At 33.8% G+C, this 24,328-nt stretch overlaps 1 protein-coding gene across 1 annotated transcript; it reads left to right on the top strand.

The window, feature by feature from the left end:
- Positions 1-9,956: 9,956 nt before the first annotated feature.
- LOC144371412 (uncharacterized) lies at positions 9,957-11,756 on the top strand. The gene has a single exon (XM_078033736.1). It carries the CDS (start codon positions 9,957-9,959, stop codon positions 11,754-11,756), a length of 1,800 nt encoding a protein of 599 aa, XP_077889862.1.
- The last annotated feature ends 12,572 nt before the right edge of the window (positions 11,757-24,328 follow it).

The raw sequence follows: 24,328 nt of genomic DNA, 5'->3' as shown, positions 1-24,328 counted from the left end.
CACTCTTGTCTAATGGAATAAAGTCAATGGATCTTGCATGGCCATAGAAAACCACTTATTTTTTTTTTCCTTCCTGGAGTAAATACTCATGTATATCTTATTCCTTTCTCTGTGTGTACAGATAAATTAGCATTTAAACTACAGCCAATTTAGAGTTAAATAATATATTTCAAACCCAAATCAATCTTCCTTTATTTATATTAACACTGGATTTGGGCATTTTGTTCCAGTAATTTTGCATATTGCTCAAATTTGGAAAATCTTCAAGTGCATTCTACTTATGTCTTTTTTTTTAAGAGAAAGAGAGAGTTTTTAATATTTATTTTTTTAGTTTTCAGCAGACACAACATCTTTGTTTGTATGTGGTGCTGAGGATCGAACCCAGGCTGCATGCATGCCAGGCGAGCTCGCTACCGCTTGAGCCACATCCACAGCCCCTCTACTTATGTCTTGCTCGATATTTTTTTTTCCAGTTTCCCAATTTGTGTGCCTCTAATTCCTTTACAGTTTTTTGATGGACTCAAAACAGGAGTATGTATTTATTTGGTGTATCCATAAATGGAGGGAGGCTTATATTCTGCTTTTATTTATTTTTATTTTAGTTTTTAAAATTATCTCTCTTTATATCTGCTGTTTGGTGGATGCTTGTGTATAATTTCAGTGTCACACACATTCTGCATACAAGTCGCTTTTGTAATCTATGCCTTTTATTCTAACATCTACCTTGAGGTTGGATTGTAGCATTCACTAACATTAAATATTTTATTGATATGTTTTGATTTATACACTTATAATAATTATCAGTAAAAAGATATTTGCATACATATGAATTGCCCTAAGTAGTTTTCTGTATTGTGATTTCTTTATCTTAAAATTACTACACTGTTGTAATATTTTAACATGCATTAGTGTCAGGTAATGATCACTAGTACATTTGCTCTTATGTATGAGAGAGTTCTTGTCTAATTTTATATACATTCAACTTTCCAAGAAAATTTTAGAAGTTGTTGCTTTGATTTATTCTTTAACAAAAAGTAAAGGATGATTAAATTATGACCAGTTTTTGTTAAAGTGTACCTTGATAAAAGTGATCATTTGTATAATAGTTTTATCCTTTGTAAATATGTTGAATATTTGAGTCTTTTATGTTCTTTTCTGTATTTTTATTTTCTCAAATACTGTATATTCTTTTGTAAACACACTTTCATATGAAATGCAACATTCATGTGACATCAGCATAAAATATACATGGTATTTTATTGTATTTGTCAGACTGCATATAATAAATCAACAAATATTCTAGCCCCTAGAATTTACATTTTACAAAATTTAATTATTATTTCTTCCTCTTTAGCCATGCCCCTTGGTTTCAACTCTGGAAGAATGTGGCTGTATTCTCATGTACAGTTGCTGTAATTTTAGTCTATGATTACTGTGTGGGTGTATCATATACATATGATTTACAAAACAGTTTCTACAAATAGATAATAAAAGCTTAAATTATTATTTTCCTTTTTTTGTGAATGCATTTATTCCACATATTCATAAATACTATTTAATTCATCTATATGATGTGATTTTATTCAATGTTATCTAATTTCTAAAGATTTTGAGTTTTTATGATTATTGAACACTTAGATATATCCTTTTTAATGTGATTCTTCAATAATTTTTTGTTTTTCTTTTGCAATCTGTTGTATTTGTTCTTCTTATAAGCATTTGATTATATGTGAGGAAATTAGGGTTATTTTTCCCTTGTCAGTTTTGCAGCTTTTAATGTAATCATTTGAATACATTTTTTGAATTAATATTTTTTTAAAGAGAGAGTGAGAGAGGGGAGAGAGAGAGAGAGAGAGAGAGAGAGAGAGAGAGAGAGAATTTTTTTAATATTTATTTTTTAGTTCTCGGCGGACACAACATCTTTGTTGGTATGTGGTGCTGAGGATCGAACCCGGGCCATACGCATGCCAGGCGAGCGCGCTACCGCTTGAGCCACATCCCCAGCCCTTGAATTAATATTTTGTAATTCATAAGTTTAAATCTATTATATTATATAATTTTAAAAACAAAAAAAACCCTATTTTTTTCTTTTATGATATTAGGAATTCAGCCAAAGTGTCTTTTTTTTTAAGTTTTAATTTTTTTATTGGTTGTTCACAACATTACAAAGCTCTTGACATATCATATTTCATACATTAGATTAAAGTGGGTTATGAACTCCCAATTTTATCCCAAATGCAGATTGCAGAATCACCTCGGTTATACATCCACAATTTTACATAATGCCCAATTAGTAATTGTTGTATTCTGCTACCTTTCCTATCCCCTACTATCCCCCCTCCCCTCCCCTCCCATCCTCTCTCTCTACCCCATCTACTGTAAGTCATTACTCTCCTTGTTTATTTTCCCATTCCTCTCACAACCTCTTATATGTAATTTTGTATAGCAATGAGGGTCTCTCTTCATTTTCATGCAATTTCCCTTTTCTCTCCCTTTCCATCCCATCTCATGACTCTGTTAAATGGTAGTCTTTTCTTCCTTCTCTTCCTCCTTGCTCTGTTCATAGTTGCTCTCATTATATCAAAGAAGACATTTGGTATTTGTTTTTTAGGGATTGACTAGCTTCACTAAGCATAATCTGCTCTAATGCCATCCATTTCCCTGCAAATTCTATGATTTTGTCATTTTTTATTGCTGCATAGTACTCCATTATGTACAGATGCCACATTTTTTTATCCATTCATCTATTGAAGGGCATCTGGGTTGGTTCCACAGTCTAGCTATTGTGAATTGTGCTGCTATGAACATCGATATGGCAGCATCCCTGTACATGCTCTTTTAAGGTCTTCAGGGAATAGTCCAAGAAGGGCAATAGCAGGGTCAAATGGTGGTTCCATTCCCAGCTTTCCCAGGAATCTCCAAACTGCTTTCCAAATTGGCCGCACCAATTTTCAGTCCCACCAGCAATGTACAAGAATACACTTTTCTCCACATGCTCGCCAGCACTTGTTGTTGTTTGACTTCATAGTGGCTGCCAATCTTACTGGAGTGAGATGGTATCTTAGGGTGGTTTTGATTTGCATTTCTCTGACTGCTAGAGATGGTGAGCATTTTTTCATGTACTTGTTGATTGATTGTATGTCCTCCTCTGAGAAGTGTCTGTTCAGGTCCTTGGCCCATTTGTTGATTGGGTTATTTGTTATCTTATTGTCTAATTTTTTGAGTTCTTTGTATACTCTGGATATTAGGGCTCGATCTGAAGTGTGAGGAGTAAAAATTTGTTCCCAGGATGTAGGCTCCCTATTTACCTCTCTTATTGTTTCTCTTGCTGAGAAAAAACTTTTTAGTTTAAGTAAGTCCCATTTGTTGATTCTTGTTATTAACTCTTGTGCTATGGGTGTCCTATTAAGGAATTTGGAGCCCGACCCCACAATATGTAGATCGGAGCCAATTTTTTCTTCTATCAGACGCAGAGTCTCTGATTTGATATCAAGCTCCTTGATCCATTTAGAGTTAACTTTTGTGCATGGCGAGAGGAAGGGATTCAGTTTCATTTTTTTGCATATGGATTTCCAGTTTTCCCAACACCATTTGTTGAAGATGCTATCCTTCCTCCATTGCATGCTTTTAGCCCCTTTATCAAATATAAGATAGTTGTAACTTTGTAGATTAGTCTCTGTGTCCTCTATTCTATACCATTGGTCCACTCGCCTGTTTTGGTACCAGTACCATGCTGTTTTTGTCACTATTGCTCTGTAATACAGTTTGAAATCTGGTATCGCTATACTGCCTGATTCACACTTCCATCTTAGAATTGCTTTTGCTGTTCTGGGTCTTTTATTTTTCCATATGAATTTCATGATTGCTTTATCTATTTCTTCAAGAAATGCCATTGGGATTTTGATTGGCATTGCATTAAACCTATAGAGAACTTTTGGTAATATCGCCATTTTGATAATGTTAGTTCTGCCTATCCATGAACAGGGTATATTTTTCCATCTTCTAAGATCTTCTTCTACTTTTCTTTTTAGGGTTCTGTAGTTTTCATTGTATAAATCTTTCACCTCTTTTGTTAGGTTGATTCCCAAGTATTTTATTTTTCTGGAGGATATTGTGAATGGAGTGTTTTTCCTCATTTCCGTTTCAGAAGTTTTGTCTTAATGCTGAGCATATTCTCAGCTCTGTTTTAAATTTTATTTCCAGATGGGGTTTTCTCAATTACTTCAGTTGGCCTTAAATTTTGAACTTCATGCCTTAGACTCCAGAATAGTAGATATTTCATGTGTGCACCACCATACGAACCCTATCTTTTTTATATAAACTTTTGAGCTTTGTACTTTCGTATATATTTCAGTATTATTTATTAATAACTTATATTCTGCATTTAATATGTCAAAATATTTTGTTATGTTTTATGAGTGAAGGGATAAAATAGCATTTTATTATCACACTCCTTTCCCAATATCCTAGCATGTTTTAAGAGTTTTGTTGTTGGTGTTTTCTCTAGTTCCACCATTTATATAATTATGAGGTTTACCCTGATTGATTTTACTTCATAACATCAATCATGTGGCATCATGGTATTTTGGTCAGCAGTTGACTTTATGTACAACCATGGATCTAGCAAATATCTTAGCCATGTACTAGTCTATACCATCTAGATTCTGTCATTGCACTCAGAGAATTGGAAAATTGAAGAAGATTTTTAGGATAAATTTTCCAGAGTGTATTTCCATAAAGTGAGAAATCATTATATATGCCTATATTTGCAATTATATACTGTATAATTGATATATTTTTAATTTTTAAATTTTCAAATTTGCTAGTGCTTTTTTAATTGTATCTGCTTTTTAAAAAATTTGTATTGAAGATTGAACCTAGGGGTGCTTAACAATAAGGCAACATCCTCAGTTCTTTTTTTATATTTTATTTAGAGACAGTATTGCTGAGTTGCTAAGTGCCTCACTAAGTTGCTCAATACAACATATATAAGACAATATTATATATAATATTGTCTTAGAATTCATGATCCTTTTTTTTTATCCTCCTTAGTCACTGGAACTACAGTTGTCGATTACTAGACTGGGCTCATTTGCTTTTTAAAAGCACCAACATTGATACTGGTAACTCTGTGTTATGTTTATCTTTAATAGCTTCTAATTTTTCTCTTTTGCTTAGACTTTCTTTATTTTTAGTTTTTAAATTTTACTTTTTAGGGACTGGGCATGTGGCTGAAGTGGTAGCTCACTTGCCTGGCATGTGTGTGGCCTAGGTTCAATCCTTAGCACCACATACAAACAAAGATGTTGTGTCCGCTGATAACTAAAAAATAAATATTAAAAAAAATTAGCTTTTTATTGGGATGAATGATTTGATAATAAATTCTAGTCATTTTATGGCTTATAATTTTTTTGTGTATGTTTTATTTTTACCTCAGGTATAGATTAATTCCACTTTTTCCAGCTGTATAGAGGTCTAAGTGAAACATAATAACTTGTATGAATATTGTTAAAGAAATAGAACCTCAATTTTACCCAGTTTTTTGACTGCATGGTATATGCACAAAGGACATAAAATCAGCATACTACATTGACATAGCCACATTTATGTTTATAGCAGCACAATTCACAATAGCTAAGCTATAAAACCAACCGTTCAATGATGAAATGGGTCCATTCAATGATGACAGGACAAAAAACCGTTGCTTATGTACACAATAAACTATGAATTGGCCATAAGTAAGAATGACTTTATGACATTTGCTAGGAAATGGATGAATCTGGAGATTTTATGTTAAGTAAAACAAACCATTTCTTTAAGAACAAAAGTTGAAAGTTATTGCTGAGATGTGAAATCTGAAGCTCATAAAGTGGGGAAGGGTAAGAAAAGAAGATCAGTAGATTGCACAATTGTAAACAAAAATAAATAAATGAATAAATAAATAAATAAAAGGGAAAAGGATAAAAATATAAAATATATATATATCTGTAAGTGAATCCTACCATTGTAACCACCAACAAGAACAGAATTTTAATTAGGATAAGACATATCCCAGGCTTTCATTATATCATAAAAATCGATTTTACTGTCAGGTAGAACTAGAAAGAACAAATTAAAAAAAACAAATTATATTTGTTTTAAGAGCTATACGTATATTCTATTATAAATATCATACAATATAAACATCGATCAAATTTTATATATATATATATATATAATTTTGTATGTTAATACAAAATGTAGAAAGGATAATTCAAACAGGATTATTGTTGCTATTTTTTATATTAATAACACACATAAAAAACATAAAATGTTTGAACTTAAATAAACTGTTAAATATTTTCATTAAGTGGTTTGTCTACCTTGTTGCATTTCAAAATTTCTCTTATACCATTGATGTTGGAATTACTAGAGATCTCACTACACATTCAGAATAGCTAGATCTATTAGAGAAATAACAAATAAGATTCTACACATTAGTAAATCTCTAATTAGTGGTTGTACAATTAAAATTTGAGGGTTCCTGTTCTTAATTATCATGATTTTCTCATCTGAAAAATATGTATAATTTAGATCAGGACATAAAAAATGAAAAAAAAATATTTTGGGGATAATGCCTGAGTTTTATATTGTGTTTCATAAATGTGGTGTATGTATACTTTTTTGAACTTCAATCACTTTTTCTGCAGAAGTACACTACCTATATGATAGTCTACTAACTCTTATTTCAACTTTAATTACATTACAGACTGTGCAAATGTTCATGTGGTCAATGTGTTATTTATTTACCTACTCTTATTTTAGGAACTGTTAACATTTATGGATATAGCCATTGATTTTACTGAAGAGGAGTGGGAATGCCTTCAGCCTGCTCAGAAAAGTTTATATAGAGATGTGATGCTAGAGAATTATAGAAACTTTGCCTTCCTGGGTAAGTTTAATTTCCCTTTAAAATTATTAACTACTAATTATTATTTAATTTACTTCTGTTGCAGAGTATCTTCTGTGAACTTCTCTATAAGAATGAGTTTCAGATTTCTGTTTCAATTAAAAAGGGCATAAGGGCATTTTTAGTATAGATATTCTTCACTTTAGATATTACCTAGTATAATTTAGTGATGTCAACTATTGTAGACTACACATAGCAGGGGACACAGTTGAGTCATTCAAATGTCAAGGAGAAAACCAAACTAAAAAATGTTGAAAAAATCCAGCAGAAGAAATTTTCAGAAGCTTAGATTTATTTATTTTGATTGTAATCATTGAAAACATACTGCCCTACATTTATCACATTTTCGAATTCTTTGTTGTTCTCTGTTTTCTTCTTTAGTGATGTCCCAGTTTATTCAAATTAGCCATCAAAACTTACCTTTTGTTTTGAGGGCCAGCATGATCTGTTTCAAATCTTCTTGTAAGGAAACTTTTAAAGAAGCAAAGAGAAGAGAGAGAGACACACACAGTGAAAAGGAAAAAAGAAAAAAATTACTGGCCACCTCTCTTAACAGCTGCACATATAATAATCCAAAATTACATACCTTATAATACCATTAATACATTCTAACCCAGTTTTTCTTTAAGCCCAAGTGCTAGTTATCCAAGATTAGGAACAGTTAATACAAATATAGAGCCCCTTCTCCCTAAGGACATTACCACAGAGACTAGATAGTGCACCTGTAGAGTTGTCTTAATAGCTTCAGGGAGAAACTATTGGGCATTACAATTTTGGGACTCAGGGTGCCAGTTACAATCACTCCAACACTTTCCTGTCTATTCCAAGGTCAGAATACCTAATACCTCCCCTCTTTTTAAAGGCCTTTTAAATAAATAAGTAACCCATAATGCTGGTAGGGGCAAAAAATAGGGCAGACATAGACAACAGGAAGTTCCAACATCAGTAAACATGCACCTATGAATATTTTTGACCCACATGAAATTGAGTAAACATGAAGTTAACCAATCCAACAAGTCCAAAATCCATCATCTTGTTCAACCTTATGAATGATATGTTTAAAGTAATCTAAGTCTTTTGAAATAAAATTACTATTATAACTTAAATTGAAGGAACACATGTTATTAAACTTCTGATATCCTTTATGATGTAACAATAACAGACAATCAATTTTAGCATGATTGTCAAGTACGGGTTGACAATGTTGTTTTTGTTCTTCATTAAGTATATTTACATCCATGGAGGCATGAATAATACTGTTCATGATAGCATAGGTGAGTTTCATAGAAGTTTTATAATTTTGTAGAGCTAGTCCAGGTAAACCCACTAAAGAGAATATCGACCTATTACATTCTGCCTTAGAGAGAAGCTTCACTGACTCATCACTGTTTTTATCAAGAGGAATAGATCTTATATGTATAAATTGCACAGGATGGTGACCTATTAAATACTATGTGGATGGTAAGGACACATTATTCTGCTAAGACAACAATGAGACATTTTTGCAGGTATATAACAATATTATGCAAGTGAGTCAAGATATTATAATGGGTTCTAGAAGTCCAGGATCTGACAGTACTGATTTTCCCAGAGATGGTGTACAGAAACAGACCAAAATTGTTATTAAGACCAAAGCATTTACAGAGTTTTGTGTGAGTTTATCAATCAAAGCAGTAACAAAGTTATCTAGAGTACATTCTAACCCCATTTTAGTCAACACCTGTTTAGCTGAGGCTGTTAATGGTTTTATATTCCCCCTCCCAGTAACTAGAATTAACTAGAATTCATGTATCTTTGGGTCCTAATTTAATGATCCTCCTCTTTTAAGAAGAATGATTATTCTCTTGTTTGGATGAACTCTTATCTTCCAGGGTTAAATAAAACTTAGAAATAAGCTTGTGAAGTCCCTGATATACATTTATAGTTGCTATTTTTCATGCATGAAGGTAGAGTCCAAACAGGACATGTTGGCATAAGAGTAGCAGTCTATGCTTTTTCCCACATGATCAAAGGCATAGGATCTTGTCATGGTAGTCAGATGGAACCTCATATATTACATAATTTTTTTAGTAATGGCTGTTTGAGAATAAAATGTCTATTCAATGCAGATGAACAATTTTGTGTATTAACTTTATGTTCTTTATTGAACACATTGCCTGTAAATAAAAAATATTTAAAGTATATAAATATAAGAGAGGCTAGATCTTTGTTTGTTTCTGTTTTAAAAGGAACATATTAGGATACAATTTGCTCACTCAACAAAAGCTTGTCCAAAAGAATTATGAGAAATTTCATGATTTAAAACTATATCTCATTGATTATAAATTGTGCAAAAGGATAAGATGAAAAGGCAGGAGCATTATCCATCTCTAAACAAATAGGGCCTCTAGAAGCAGATCATGCTTGGTTTCTTTCCATGCTCTCTGCTGGAACTGACTTGAAATTTTCATTTTTTAGATTCAATTCTGTTAGCAATTTTTTCTTTTGTTTTGTGTTTTAAAATAATGCATTAGTAATCATAAATATTTTGAAGTGAATGAATAATAATTTTATTTTGTGATATATATATATATATATATAATTTTGATTAGTGATTTAATTTCTGGATCATTTTTTTTATTGTGGTATGCTTGGATTCTTTTTCACACTTCTTGTTCTACTGACAGTGAAGGTAGCTGGTAAATATTTCCTAAATACACAATACTATCTTATGAAGGAAAAAAAGGCTGTTAATAATACTTTTCTACACTGTATTATATTACTCTTCTTAATGATGTACTCCTCTTGGATACTGTGGTCTCTACAATAATTTTGGTAATATTCTCAATATAATTTTGTCTGTACATTTTTTATTTAACTAATATATAATTTGGATTTATGGTGACTTTGGAATTACTAATATGCTACACTCCTGATGTAATTACTTTACCTTAATTTCATGTTACATATGCAAAATATATTTATCCCAGTCTAATAGGTATTGTTTTTATTTTTGTCTATTTCAGCCATGACTCCTAATCATACCCAAGTATATTTACCAGAAAAGGGCCTAAAACATATATTTCATGAAGTAATAAGTGCAAAATGTATAGGTTGTAATCTTAAATATTTACCACAAAAGAAAATTGGGAAAACTCCAAGTGAGAGGGAACACCAGAAATCATATAAAAAATCAGGTTTTATTCTCCACCAGAGAATTTATACTGGAGAGAGGCCCTACAATTATAGAGAATGTGGCAAAGCTTTTAGTAGAAAAAAAAGTCTTATTTACCACAGAGGAAACCACAATGGAGAAAAGCCCTACAAATGTAAAGTATGTGCCAAAGCTTTTGGTCAAAAATCACACCTTATTAGCCACAGCAGAGCTCACACTGGAGAGAAGACCCACAAATGTACAGAATGTGGCAAAGCTTTCCGTCAGAAATCAAACCTTATTTGCCACAGAAAAACTCACACTGGAGAGAAGCCCTACAAATGTAAAGATTGTGGCAAAGCTTTTCGTCAAAAATCACTCCTTATTTGCCACAGGAGAACACACACTGGAGAGAAGCCCCACAAATGTACAGAATGTGGCAAAGCTTTTAGTCGAAAATCACACCTCATTTACCACAGAAGATCTCACACTGGAGAGAAGCCCTACAAATGTACAGATTGTGGCAAAGCTTTTCGTCAAAAATCATATCTCATTTGCCACAGAAGAACTCACACTGGAGAGAAGCCCCACAAATGTACAGAATGTGGCAAAGCTTTTGGTCAAAAATCACGCCTTATTTGCCATAGAAGAACTCACACTGGAGAGAAGCCCTACAAATGTAAAGATTGTGGCAAAGCTTTTAGTCAAAAATCACACCTAATTTACCACAGCAGATCTCACACTGGAGAGAAGCCCTACAAATGTACAGATTGTGGCAAAGCTTTTGGTCAAAATTCAGGCCTTATTTGCCACAGGAGAACTCACACTGGAGAGAAGCCCTACAAATGTAAAGATTGTGGCAAAGCTTTTGGTCAAAAATCAAGCCTTATTTGCCACAGCAGAGCTCACACTGGAGAGAAGCCCCACAAATGTATAGAATGTGGCAAAGCTTTTGGTCAAAAATCAAGCCTTATTTGCCACAGCAGATCTCACACTGGAGAGAAGCCCTACAAATGTAAAGATTGTGGCAAAGCTTTTAGTCAAAAATCACACCTAATTTACCACAGCAGATCTCACACTGGAGAGAAGCCCTACAAATGTAAAGACTGTGGCAAAGCTTTTGGTCAAAATTCAGGCCTTATTTGCCACAGGAGTACTCACACTGGAGAGAAGCCCTACAAATGTAAAGATTGTGGCAAAGCTTTTGGTCAAATATCATACCTTATTTGCCACAGGAGAACTCACACTGGAGAGAAGCCCTACAAATGTACAGAATGTGGCAAAGCTTTTGGTCAAAAATCAACCCTTATTCACCACAGGAGAACTCACACTGGAGAGAAGCCCTACAAATGTAAAGACTGTGGCAAAGCTTTTAGTCAAAAATCACACCTAATTTACCACAGCAGATCTCACACTGGAGAGAAGCCCTACAAATGTACAGAATGTGGCAAAGCTTTTTGTCAAAAATCAACCCTTATTCAACACAGGAGAACTCACACTGGAGAGAAGCCCTACAAATGTAAAGACTGTGGCAAAGCTTTTAGTCAAAAATCACACCTAATTTACCACAGCAGATCTCACACTGGAGAGAAGCCCTACAAATGTACAGATTGTGGCAAAGCTTTTCGTCAAAAATCATACCTCTTTTGCCACAGGGGAACTCACACTGGATAGAAGCCCCACAAATGTACAGAATGTGGCAAAGCTTTTGGTCAAAAATCAAGCCTTATTTGCCACAGAAGAACTCACACTCGAGAGAAGCCCTACAAATGTACAGAATGTGGCAAAGCTTTTTTTCAAAAATCAACCCTTATTCACCACAGGAGAACTCACACAGGAGAGAAGTCCTACAAATGTGCAGAATGTGGCAAAGCTTTTGGTCACAAATCACATCTTATTTGCCACAGCAGAACTCACTAGAGAGAAGTCCTACAAATGTAAAGAATGTGGGGCTAACAACAGAATTTATACAGAAAAGAACCTTTACAAATTGAAAAAAAATGCAGCAAAATTTTAATAAGGAATCAATTATTTTTACTACTAGGCTACTTATTTTGGAAAGACATAAATTTAGAGAATGTAGAAAAATTTTGAGTTATATATCATATATTACTAGACATCAGCGAGAACACATTGGAGAGAAGCTATACAAATGAGCCCATTACTCTAAGAAAGGGACAACATTTAATCCTCACCACAATAACTATAGCTTAGAGAATGTTTTGAAATGTGAAAGTTGACAATGTGTCAATGCCTCCAATATTTATTCACCAATACTCAGAACCTGTGGATACATACTGGTTAGAGAAAATACAAATGGAAAAAAAATGTAGCTACATGTTTCTTAAACACTGCTTATTTTGGAAAATTCATTGTGCCCAGAAACCCTAAAAAGTTAAATAATATATCCAAAATGTATTTCAATTTTAAATTCATTAAACATCTGAAAACTCATACTAGTAGTAAAAATTTAACAGATTTTGTCCAAAATATATGTCTTATAGAACAGTGTAACATTTATAATAAATGTGAGTGTATAGTAAAGTTATTATCTATATACTACACCTTGATGTATATGAGGATCAGTAAAATACAAAACTCATTTAAGTTTAGAAAACAAGTAGTTGTCTTTAGCTTTTGCTTAAATTTATTAAGCATTATCAAGTTATTTTTTAGAAATATCAGTCATAAATATCATACATACATAGTGAAGAAACATCATCTTTGAAAGAATATAATTGTGGTTTCTAAATCAAAAATTACTATTTTCACTTTTGAATACTGAGAAAAGAATTATATGAAATCTATTTTTGATGTTTAACACTGAAGTGTAATATTTTAAACTTTAATTTTTTGTTGTATTTCAGTTTAAGTTTAGGTATTTTTATACACTGAGGCACATTCTTAAGCCCTCTCTCCACTTTTTCAAATGTTGAGACTGTATTGCTAAGTTGCTTGAAACCACACTAGGTTGATGAGGCTGAATTTATACTATGAAACTACTCAGCTTCCAAATTTGCTTGGATTACAAGCATGGACCATCATGCCAGGTTTACAGTGCTTTTTTTTTTACCTATATTTACCTTATGTATGCAATATGTCTTTATAACTGAATATTTGTTTATATGTTAAAACTCATGTATTGCATCCTGTTTTTAAATGACAGATATAATAGTGTCCCACTTGACTAAATGTTCTATGTTACAGTAAAACGTACTGTTGAGTAAATAATACCCTAGCATCTGTTAATACTTCTACACATTTTAAATAAACTTAATGTGGAATACAATTTGCTTAAGTTTGATCATTATTTTTTTTCTGTTTGTATTTATGGTGAAATTAAGAGTTATAAGAAGAATATAGATATAGGAAAATTAGCGCCAGATTTTCATACCTTGAATTATAAATTTTAATATTTTAACTTTTTAACATTTTAACATTTCCTAGTGATTTTAATAGACTGAATTTCCACAAACTTAAAGGTAGCTCTTACAGGAGAGAAGAGCTTTATTTTTCTTGTGTGCATAATGGCCTTCCAGACTTTATCCTCATTGGAGACTTTTCATTTTTCTATGAATAAGGTCAATGATCAGTGTTTTCATGTACATTAGCAAATTCTTACATTCTTGTTATTCTATAGGTAGTGTTATTTCAGGGCAGGAATTAGAGAAATGGATGTGGAGTCAAGGTTGAGTGAGTCCTTATACTTATGACAAAATGATCAATGAGCTATGTTTTATAGTTTCATTTTCTGAGGACCAAGTAGTAAGAGGTAAACTGAGAAGGTTTTATGTAAAGATTACGTTTATTATCATAAAATGTTGACTTTTCAGCTACAATAGGGTAAAAGCTTTTTATACTCAGAATCCATACAAAAATCATATTGAATATCATTCACAATTTTATAAACATTACATATAATTCATGAAGAACAGAGTTTACAGCAACATATGCTTAAGAACAAGGTCTGAGGGCTGGGGATGTGGCTCAAGCAGTAGCACACTCGCCTGGCATGTGTGCGGCCCGGGTTCCATCCTCAGCACCACATACAAAGCAAAGATGTCTCTGCTGAAAACTAAAAAATAAATATTAAAAAATTCTTTAACAAAAAAGAACAAGATCTGAAGAAATTGTACACTCTCCAATATAGACATACTTATAACAATTTAATTATACATGAAACTACACTAAATGAGAAGAAAAATTAATTAGATCAACACACAATGATATAGAAATAAAAACTTGTAAATACTTAAGGAAGAGACCAATAGTGGATGAAGTGTGTTTTCCAATGCTAGGGAAAAATGGACATATAATCAGTTAAAGGTAATTTAAGGAAGATAAGTTATCCACTTGGAGCTAAAACATGATTTGAAAGAAAAAGTGTCACAAAGTAAGCAAAGATTATTCACTTCCATTTGTATGCTTTGTAATATTTTCCAAAAGTATTCTGCTTATTTTATTATAGTCAAATTGGGAAACAATTCAGAAAGTTAAAAAAGACAAGTATTGCTCTTCTGGTTTTAAAAGCAAGAAAAGGAATAGAGTGAGATTTATTGAGGTAGAAAATTTTACTAGTTACAGTTAAAAAAAAAAAAAAAAAAAAAAAAAAAGAACTGAGATTACCAGAGTCTAAGTATCATGTATTGCAGCCATGGCTGCACAGGGCATTTTTGCTTAACAAAGAATTTGTTTACGTATGTATGCTTATAAAACATTACTGTTTTTAGTCAGTCTTTTTCATTAATAACAATAATGTACCTTTCAACAGTTTCCAGCCACAAAAATACAAAATTTCAGAAATCTTCTGGTTCATCCTCCCTATATTATGCCACAATATTCACCAGAACAACATAATCTAAACCTTTTGTCAGCCCCATCAAGGCATTCACTTCTGCAAATTTTAAGGCCAAACATATAATGGATAGAAAAGTATGATACATGGAACAACATAATTTTACTTAGTAAAAATAATTTTTTTTCATGAAAAATATATCACAACTCCTTTGTCTTGGGATTACATTAGAAAAAAATGAGGTGATTATACTGTGTATTATGACCTTAGGCTATGAGCCTTAAAATTACCTTAAAATACCAAAAAAAAAGATAATGTTTATTTTTAAATATAGTTTTTATATTTTAAATATTCAAATTCCACAGCAATCAATGATACAAAAATATGAGAAAAACAACTGCAGTTTGGTGTCTCATCATGACATTTCAATACCTGCTGTAGATTGCCTGTGGCTTCTACTTTTAATTTTTTTAAAAAAATATGATTTTTCCATACAATTTGGGTGAAGTGGAGGACAAAATCTCCTGCATTGTTTTCCTGAGCAAGCCATCATACTTGAAAAAACTGAAACCCAAGTCAAAATATGTTTACTCTTAACTCATCTAGTATAAAACAAATCCACTTTCTTTTGGTTGAATATCTTGAGCAAAAAAATATGTTACCTGGGAGCTAAAAAAGTATTGGAGAGATCTTTTTTGCATAAGGCAAATTGCACTTTTTGTATTTGATTTTTCTGCCTGTGAAGATCTACATTTATTTTCCTACAATGGTATTATGATTGATGGTGACTTGTGTGATTACAGGAGGCTGTAAATGTGTGTTTGAGTCCTTTCCCTGGTAAAAAATACTATAATTTGTACTCTAATAGGAGACTCAAAATGGGGCTAGAAAAACCTATTTTTTAATCTGCCTCTTTATTCATGGTTTTCTAATGGTTTTGATCTAATCAGTTCAGACCATTTCTGATTATTGGGTGTCATCAAAATGTAAATTCCCTATATAATCTTTAGCAATGAGACAATTCTTCCCATTAAAAATAAAAAAAAAACATTCTCATAGAGTCTTTGCTATATTCTAATGAACAACTCTTGTTTTTGCTTTGCTAAACAATAAATTCCACATATTTGAGTCCCAAAGTAAATGGTAATACATTAACCTAAGCACCATGAGAAATATAAGAAACACAAGATATCACCTTTGAAATATAAAAAAAAATAAGAATCAGAAGTTCTAAGCTATTACCATCTAAACTATACCAGAGCTTTTAACATGTAAACTTAGATGTTCTACTCACTCCCATAGTAAGATGCCTTAGACTCAGAGATATTTAATCACTCACTAAAAGTCACTCAGTGAATGCATAACAGTTTTTATTCTAAAGATTTTACAGAATTTTTCAGTAATACATTGCAAAGTCTCACCTGTCTTCTTTAGAAATAAAAAACAGAGGTTGTGTTAGTCTGTTTTATAATGTTATAGAAAAATACCAGAAACAGTCTAATGTATAAAAAGAGATATAAATGCATAAAAATATTATCTGAGAGGCTGGCGGTGTGACTCAGTGGTAGAGTGCTCACCTGTCACATGCAAGAATCTGAGTTCAATTCTCAGCACCACATATAAATGAGTAGTTAAACAAAATAAAGGTATTGTGTCCAACTACAACTTATAAATAAAAATATTTTTTGAATACGTAGTTCTGAAGATTTAAGTGCACTGTAACAGAAACTTCTCAGCTCCTGTGACAGCTCCTTCACCTGCATTACACATGGGGTGGCATTATGGTGAGGGCTCATTTGAGAGTTAGAACATAATGAGACAGGAAGTTAGAGAAATTCAGAAAAAAGACTTGCTCTTTTGTAACAACTGGCTTTAATAAGAACTATGTTGTGACCCATGAAAGTTACATTAGCCCTTTCCAACAGAATCTCGCCCAATGATCTAACCACAATTTACTAGATCTCACTACTTAAACATTCCACTATTTTCCAACTCTCTCACTTTGAAACTAAGTTCCAAACACATGAGCATTTGGGGGACATACTCAAATCATAATGAAAGTAAAACGAGGGAGACAATGGTAAAAATGAGACATAGAATATGATTTCTTAGTAGTTATGAAGATTCTAGGTACTACAATAAAATGCTTTAGAGTATAGAAATTAAAGACAATATAGAATTTAATTAAATTACTTTTTGAAGAATGAATGAATTTGAATGTGACAAGACTAATGGGCTAGGTGTATTAAAATAAGGAAAAAGTCTGTGCAAAAACTCAGTGAATGTTTAATAAACCATGCCTAGGAATAAAAAGAGAATGCTGGGCTTTCTGATTATGCTATATCAAGCCAAAAGTTTACTGGCTAAAATCTGGTGGCCCTCAAACCAGAGCAAATATTCCTATAAAAGATGCAGTGGACATCAGTCTCAAGAGCTTCCTACTTAAAATATCTGCTTCCAATGACTTTCATTTCCAATGAAAAATGTAGATTTTTCATAGTAATTCTCAGGAGTATTATATTTTTTTCAATTTCAATTTTTAGCTTTCTATGTAGTTACCGCACCATCTCTTGGCCAGATCAATATTTTCTTGAACTTCTTAATATATTAATATATACACTATCTCAGATATGTTTGTTTCTATATTGTCAGGGATCTCTCCTAGTGAATTCTGAGATGTGTGAGAGGTGGAACAAGCATAGAAATTTGCTTATGAAAAATAAGCCATGCTGTAGGTGGGAAGTAAAAGGAGAAAAGATGCAAAAGTCCTCATCTGAATTTGTATGTGCTGATACTACACAAGGTTATTCCAATGATGTCTGGTTTGGGTTAAGGAAGCAACTTTTCTTATACATATGAAACAAAGTTCATCAAATATGGTTGTTACAGACTTTTGGGGAACACCTAAATTTTTCTTAGTAATTTCTACATTGAAAAACTACTGTTACCTTTAAACAAAACTATCCATTGCAATAAATCTGAAATAATTCTTTAATATTGCAAAACAGAAAATTGATGCCATTATTCACCGAATGCCAATATTTTCCAATAACACCTCATACCACAATATATGCACCTTATATAGTTTAACACCTATAGGAATTCTTAACACAATGGATAGATAATTAAAGTAAAGAGTTAAATGAGACTCAGAAACAACTAATTATAGTAAAAATTATTATTACCTTATTTTAAATACTAGTGCACCCTTTTGCATTTTTTCCCAATAGTTAATTTTTTTAAACTTTGGTATGATATTTCACTTTATTTAAATACCATTATAAATAGTACTGTTTTTTCATATTTACTCTCTGATGCATCTCAAATATGTTAGCATACCTGAAGAGCTTAGCAGATTTCGATACACATTATTCACTAGAGAAACAGTAGTTACTTCTGAAATCTATACTGCTCTTTTCAAATGAGGTCTTGCAGTTTTTTAAAAAATATCTGAAATAATTATAATGAACTTATTTCAAATTAGCATATAGTAAGTGACTGATAAATATTTGTGAAAAGGATGAAGAAATAATAAGCATTTATATAATCTGTACAATATGGTATGTGGTATTTCATGATTTTAGCTACAACTTATTGAATATTATAACAATCTTACTATGTGAATAAGGTGTGGGTATGATGAACCAATAATAAATAAAAATTGCATGCTGCATTGTTAGTAATTCTCCAAATTTGTTTTTCAAAAATAGACACTCTGATGTGTGGTTTTTGTCAACTCTTATATTATGAATGAATGAAGTTCTGTAAATAAATAATTGAAACTACATACTTGCTTAGGGTGACTAACATTCATTGTTAAAAAAAAAAAAACCTTTAGCTATATAAAATTTTAATACTGTATGTACCATTGTGATATAATGGAATTTTGATAAAATTTACATTAATAATGCTAAAGTCTTTCATTGAGTTTTATATCAGTTTATGAAATCAACTTACTATATGTGATTTCCTCAATTCAAAGTGTCTTATATTTTAAGAAACTGTGTGGAAATGCAAATTAAAGTTAACATTCAAGAGCAGAAGCATCATAGAAAAGATAAAAAACAAAGAATTAGGAGATTCCACCACTATAGATGTAATTTTCTCAACATCTTTTCAATGTACCTAACCCACTATTCATACCAAAATTAATGAGCAAACTCTTCTCATGTTGATTGTGCATGATGCTATTATATAAAATGAAAACAAGCAATTGTGTCAGAGATGCATTTTACAACATTAGTTGAAAATACAATTGATTGATCGGTATCTCACTGACCCCAGTAAATACCTTCTCAGTGTGCAAGATAAATGGGTAAAAATTTTAAAAATCAAGTAAAATTTATGTTAAAGAATAGCAACTATTTTTTCATAAGGAAAATGCTAATGTCTTTTGAAAAAACATGACAATAAACTGTGCCCTATCACATAAGGAAAACAACAATTCTGGTAAACTTCTTCATTTTATTCTTTGAATATGCCAAGTATTCTTTGGTAAACTTCCACATATATTGTTTTAATTTCACAGGTGTAAATTATATCTGGTTTCCGTTAAATTGCTACTTATTTAATATAAATTTGTTGATAAATTTTTTCTGCATGTGCTGATAGTGAAATATAATGAGGAATAAAAGTCATTTAAAGCTCTATGAATTGTAATCCCAGAATGCTGGGGGAAAACTGTATATAATCATGAGAAACATATTGAGTACTTTGAATTTGTTCCAGATATTTATTTCCCTGAGTATCCAGTTTTCACATAAACTTGTGGTTTTAAATGAAGCTGACTATTAAATATCATAGAAAAGGCCATCGAGTAACCAGAAGAAGAAATTTAAAAGAGAAACAATCAAATCATAAACATCTGGTTGAAACAAGAACTGGCAAACTGTTGGATCTTAGCTTTTGACTTTACTAAATTTTCTCCTATCATTTTTTTATAATGACTAAGAGGAGGATACTTCTATTAAAACCATGACCAGAAAAATTTATAGCAATTTGTTTTTCTAAAACATGGATAAAATTGACGTGCTAACTCAGGATAAAATCTAATGAGTAAATCTTGTTATGGTAATAAAAAAAGTATAACTACTCAACATAAATATTGGCCTTTTCAAGAAAAGAATATTAGGGTGAAAACCAATTTGGTAAGATAGTATTGAATATTTTATATCAAAGAAAAGGTAGAAATATTTAAAATAATTTTGATTATTAGATGCATGTAAAAAAAAGTATTGTCCACGCCTGATGTGGTGGTACATTCCTGGAATCCCAAATATCATAGAGGCTGGGGCAGAAGGATCACAACTTCAACACAGCCTTGGTAACTAAGTGAGACCAGGTCTCAAAATAAATATCAAAGAATTTTGTATATATATGAGTGAAAAAGCACCCCAAGTTAAATCCCCAGTGCCATATAAAACAGTAGTTTTCAAAATTTACACGCAGATCAGCAGCCTACACTCTATCTGCAAGTATGTAATGTTTTAAAAGGAAACTAAATTTAGCCATACCTACTACAAGTTGTCTGATTATATTGATCATAATCTTGAAATATATACATAGAAGACCCTTCACAATGTTTTATGTATTCCCATTATTTTTTCTAATTGCAATGAGAAAGGGAGGAAAACCAATTTAACTTATGGGGCCACATCTTTTTATTCAGGCCTAATGAATCAAATATTAAAAGGATTTAGCGTTTCATTGATTATCATTTATGATATGTGTTCTGTGATTTCTTGCTTAATCTACATTGGACACTTTATTATTTCTGAGTAACAGCATCTGTACAGGCCACCACACCCCACTCTATTTTTTAATAGTTACAAGTCCCTGTGTTCATGCTTCCTCAGTTAGTTATTCTCTTTTAAAAATAATTATTGTCACGACCCCCTTGCCCGCAAGGAAGACGCGACTCAGGAATCTTCTTTCAGCAGTTTATTCAGGCCCTTGACATTCTTCTAATAATTCTTCTAATCCCCGGAATAATACTCGGATGCCCCTCCCAGCCTTAATAAAGCACCGCGAACCCCAAAGCGAAGCTACCACGTGGAACCTTCTCACAGGGTGCTAGAGAACAACACGCCAACTCTCTCTGATAAGGAGTTGAAAACACGCCAACTCTCTCTGATATGGAGTTGTCCTTCACAGACCACAGCGGAGCCAGCGCCATCATGTAATGGCGACCACAGTCCGCAGGAACGGCTCACCACAGCTCCTTCTTTTTGTTTCACTAAGACAATAGAGGCGAGAGAAGAGGTCCTATCCCACTGTGCAGAAGTGGCTGCATAGTATGGCCCAGCCCTAGGGGGCGCCTTCCCCAGATCTGACACCATATCAGCCAATGCCTTTTTTCGTGGGGCGGGGCGGAGACACATCAAACCCGCATGCAATAGGACATGCTCCCCTTGAGGTCCCTCTTCTCAATGGATCACTCAAGTTCAGTGCCTTGCCTCGCATCCTGTATCGTGATGATGGTGAATAAGAGGGAATAGCTGAGGTTGAACTGTGGCTGTCTATAAGTACAACTACAAACAGGTTGGCAGCACCCTGAAAGAAAGGCACGGACTTTAAAGTGATAGATAAAGACCAGTGTGGAAACCCTTCTGCATGCAATGGCAACAAGACCTGCAGAGTGCAAGGGCTTTCCAGCACTAAAAGAAAGACGAAAGAAGGACATGTCGAACCCAGTGCAATGTTATAAGAACTTAGGGTGCAACGACCATGTCAAAGGCACTAGTGTAGAAACCCATCTGCGTGCAATGGTAGCAAGACCTGCAGAGTGCAAGGGCTTTCCAACACTAAGAGAATAACGAGGAAAGACATGTCAATCCCAGTGCAATGTTATAATAACTTGGGCTGCAATGACCATGTCAAAGATTTACTGCTTAAGATGCGCAAGCCAGACCTGTGGCGAGTTACCATTTTCTAAAGCTGCAAGAGCTTGTATGATCATAGCCTTATCTTGAGCACTATGAGCTTTAAGGCGACAGAGAAACCACAAACAGAGGAACATACCAAAACAACACAGTGCACCAAAAATGCCTACTCCCATCCACTCCTTAAAAAAGGAAAAGGCAGAAGATATCCAATTGGTGAATTGACCCAGAGTCACGGGATCGACACGGGTACTATTCAAGACAGCTATCTGGGTTAGTTGAGACTGGATCATGTCTTCCGCTTCCATGGACTAATTCCCGGCCAGATATCCACCAATGATGTGGGAAGCATTCCTGGAATCATTAAATCTGACAGAGGTTATACATAAATGTGCACGTTGGTCAATGCAGCCTAAAAGTACTAGGTCAGCCAATTCTTCTACCTGAGCTTGAAGAAAATCTATTCTTTGGTTGGCAGCTAAAATTCCTGACAAAATATGTTGATTAATCGCATTTTGCGATTCAAGTATAGTGGACGTTTGTTGAACAACTTGATTAATGGTGGCAGCAGTTTGTACTTGACTGGCCATGGCTACTCCGGCCATAACTGCTGCAGCAGCAGATGCTGCCACGGCTGTCACTATAGCTGCTGTGATTCCAAAATCTCTGCGGACTCTATGTAGCTCTACAATAGGAAATTTATCTGGATCCGCAGTGACTGGGATTGGGACAAAAGTTGGAATTTTCATAATCACTGCTACAGTCCAAGAACCATTCCAATACTCAGATAAGAAACAGGTAATATTAGAACAATCCAGCATCCCCGATGAGGTGTTATTAGCTAAAAGGAACAGGAACAGGGATTGGATACAGACCATTGCAGGAGGCAATGTGGCATAATGTAACAGAGAGTTGAACGAAACAGATGTAAGCCTATTACCTCTTTCACTCTCCTTAGTAGTGCCAGAAACATTAGCCAGCCAGCTTTTGGCTCCTAGTAATTGAGCCAATGCAGAAATATCGGCTGAAGCCCCCTTCTCATTGGAAATGAGCCATTGAAACCAGGACCAACCTGTTCCTGTAGAGGAGTTGGCATTGTTGTTAAAGTTGTAAACATATCTCTTCAGAGGGGGGGGAAAGGAGAAACCTTTAGCAACTTGATTTTTCTCCCAAGAATGATCCTGACAAGGCGTAAATGTTGGGGGAAAACCAAAATTAGTGGTACAGTAAGGAGAGGCCTTGAAATGAGTGGCATGGCAAGTACTATTAGAAGAAGGAGGCATTGGGATTAGTACCTCGGAGATAATAGCTAAAGTAGTTATGTTTAAAACAGAGCTATTTGCGGGGGTCCCTGAGCCTGATTGCTTCCCTGAAACTACTTGGCTCAATACAGCACTGAGAATGCTTCCTGAGACTCGACTGGACCGCAACGGGTCCTCCCAGTTAGTCAAATTTTTGGTTTTAAGGCTAATACAATTAGTGTTCCCAAGGCTGAAACAAAAAACTCCTGTGAGATTAACTTGAGACTGATTAAAAATATTTTCCATGTCCCCTCTAGGAGAGGTACAAGGAGCAGACATCTCACATGAGGTAGAAAAAAGAGTGGGGAGGACACTAGAATTACTATGAACTGGCATTGGCATTGGCCATGCCCGTGCCACTGCCCACCACTGCATTGGTGTCATCTGTACCATTGGCACCAGCATCAGAGCCAGAGCACTCATCAGAATGAAGCTTCTCATCATGGGACTGTTGTGGCACCTCCTACTGCTGGTTAGTAGATCTCGAGACTCTTCTTGTCAGGCGTTCAGGGATCCACAGCAGCTCCGTGCGATCCTGGGGAAAAACACATACAGATCCTCGTGCCCATGTCAGCACGGGGTCAGGGCCGTTCCATTGGCCCGTAAGAACATCCTTCCACTTAACATAGCCAGTCATAGAGGGCTGAGGGGACACATGTCTATCGGCCGCAGAGCGGCCATGAATATCCAAATTCAAAAAATTAATGGTAAAAAGAGCTAAGGACAGGCGTTCTTTAGGAGTGTGGTCAACTCCTATTCCCCCTTTTTGTTTTTCTAAGGTTTCTTTTAAGGTGCGGTGGGCACGTTCAACAATGCCTTGCCCTTGAGGATTGTAAGGCAACCCATGAGCAAGTTGTACTCCCATAGTAGAACAAAAAGATGTAAACTGTCTGCCAGTATAAGCAGGTCCATTATCAGTCTTAAGGGATGCAGGTGCACCTCATGCTGCCCAGGCCTCTAAGCAATGAGTAATGACATTACGTGCCTTTTCTCCCGATAAAGCAGAAGCATGAATAATTCCAGAGTATGTGTCAATAGAAACATGTACATATTTGAGGTTACCAAAGTCAGGCACGTGAGTTACGTCCATTTGCCAGACAACCAATGGCTTCAATCCTCGTGGGTTTACACCATAAGTAGGAGGATGAAGAAATGTGACACAATGGGGACATTGTAACACTATCTGACGAGCATCCGCTCTTGAGATGGAAAAATGTCTGCGCAGTGTCATAGCATTGACATGAAAGTTGTGATGAAACAATTTAGTGT

Source organism: Ictidomys tridecemlineatus, chromosome 16 (genome assembly GCF_052094955.1).
Source record: "Ictidomys tridecemlineatus isolate mIctTri1 chromosome 16, mIctTri1.hap1, whole genome shotgun sequence".
Classification (NCBI taxonomy): domain Eukaryota; kingdom Metazoa; phylum Chordata; class Mammalia; order Rodentia; family Sciuridae; genus Ictidomys; species Ictidomys tridecemlineatus.
This window is presented reverse-complemented; position numbering and strand designations above follow the sequence as displayed.

What these genes read in the sequence shown, in the direction of transcription:
- LOC144371412 (XM_078033736.1), top strand. Translation starts at nt 9,957, where the DNA reads ATGACTCCTAATCATACCCAAGTATATTTACCAGAAAAGGGCCTAAAA.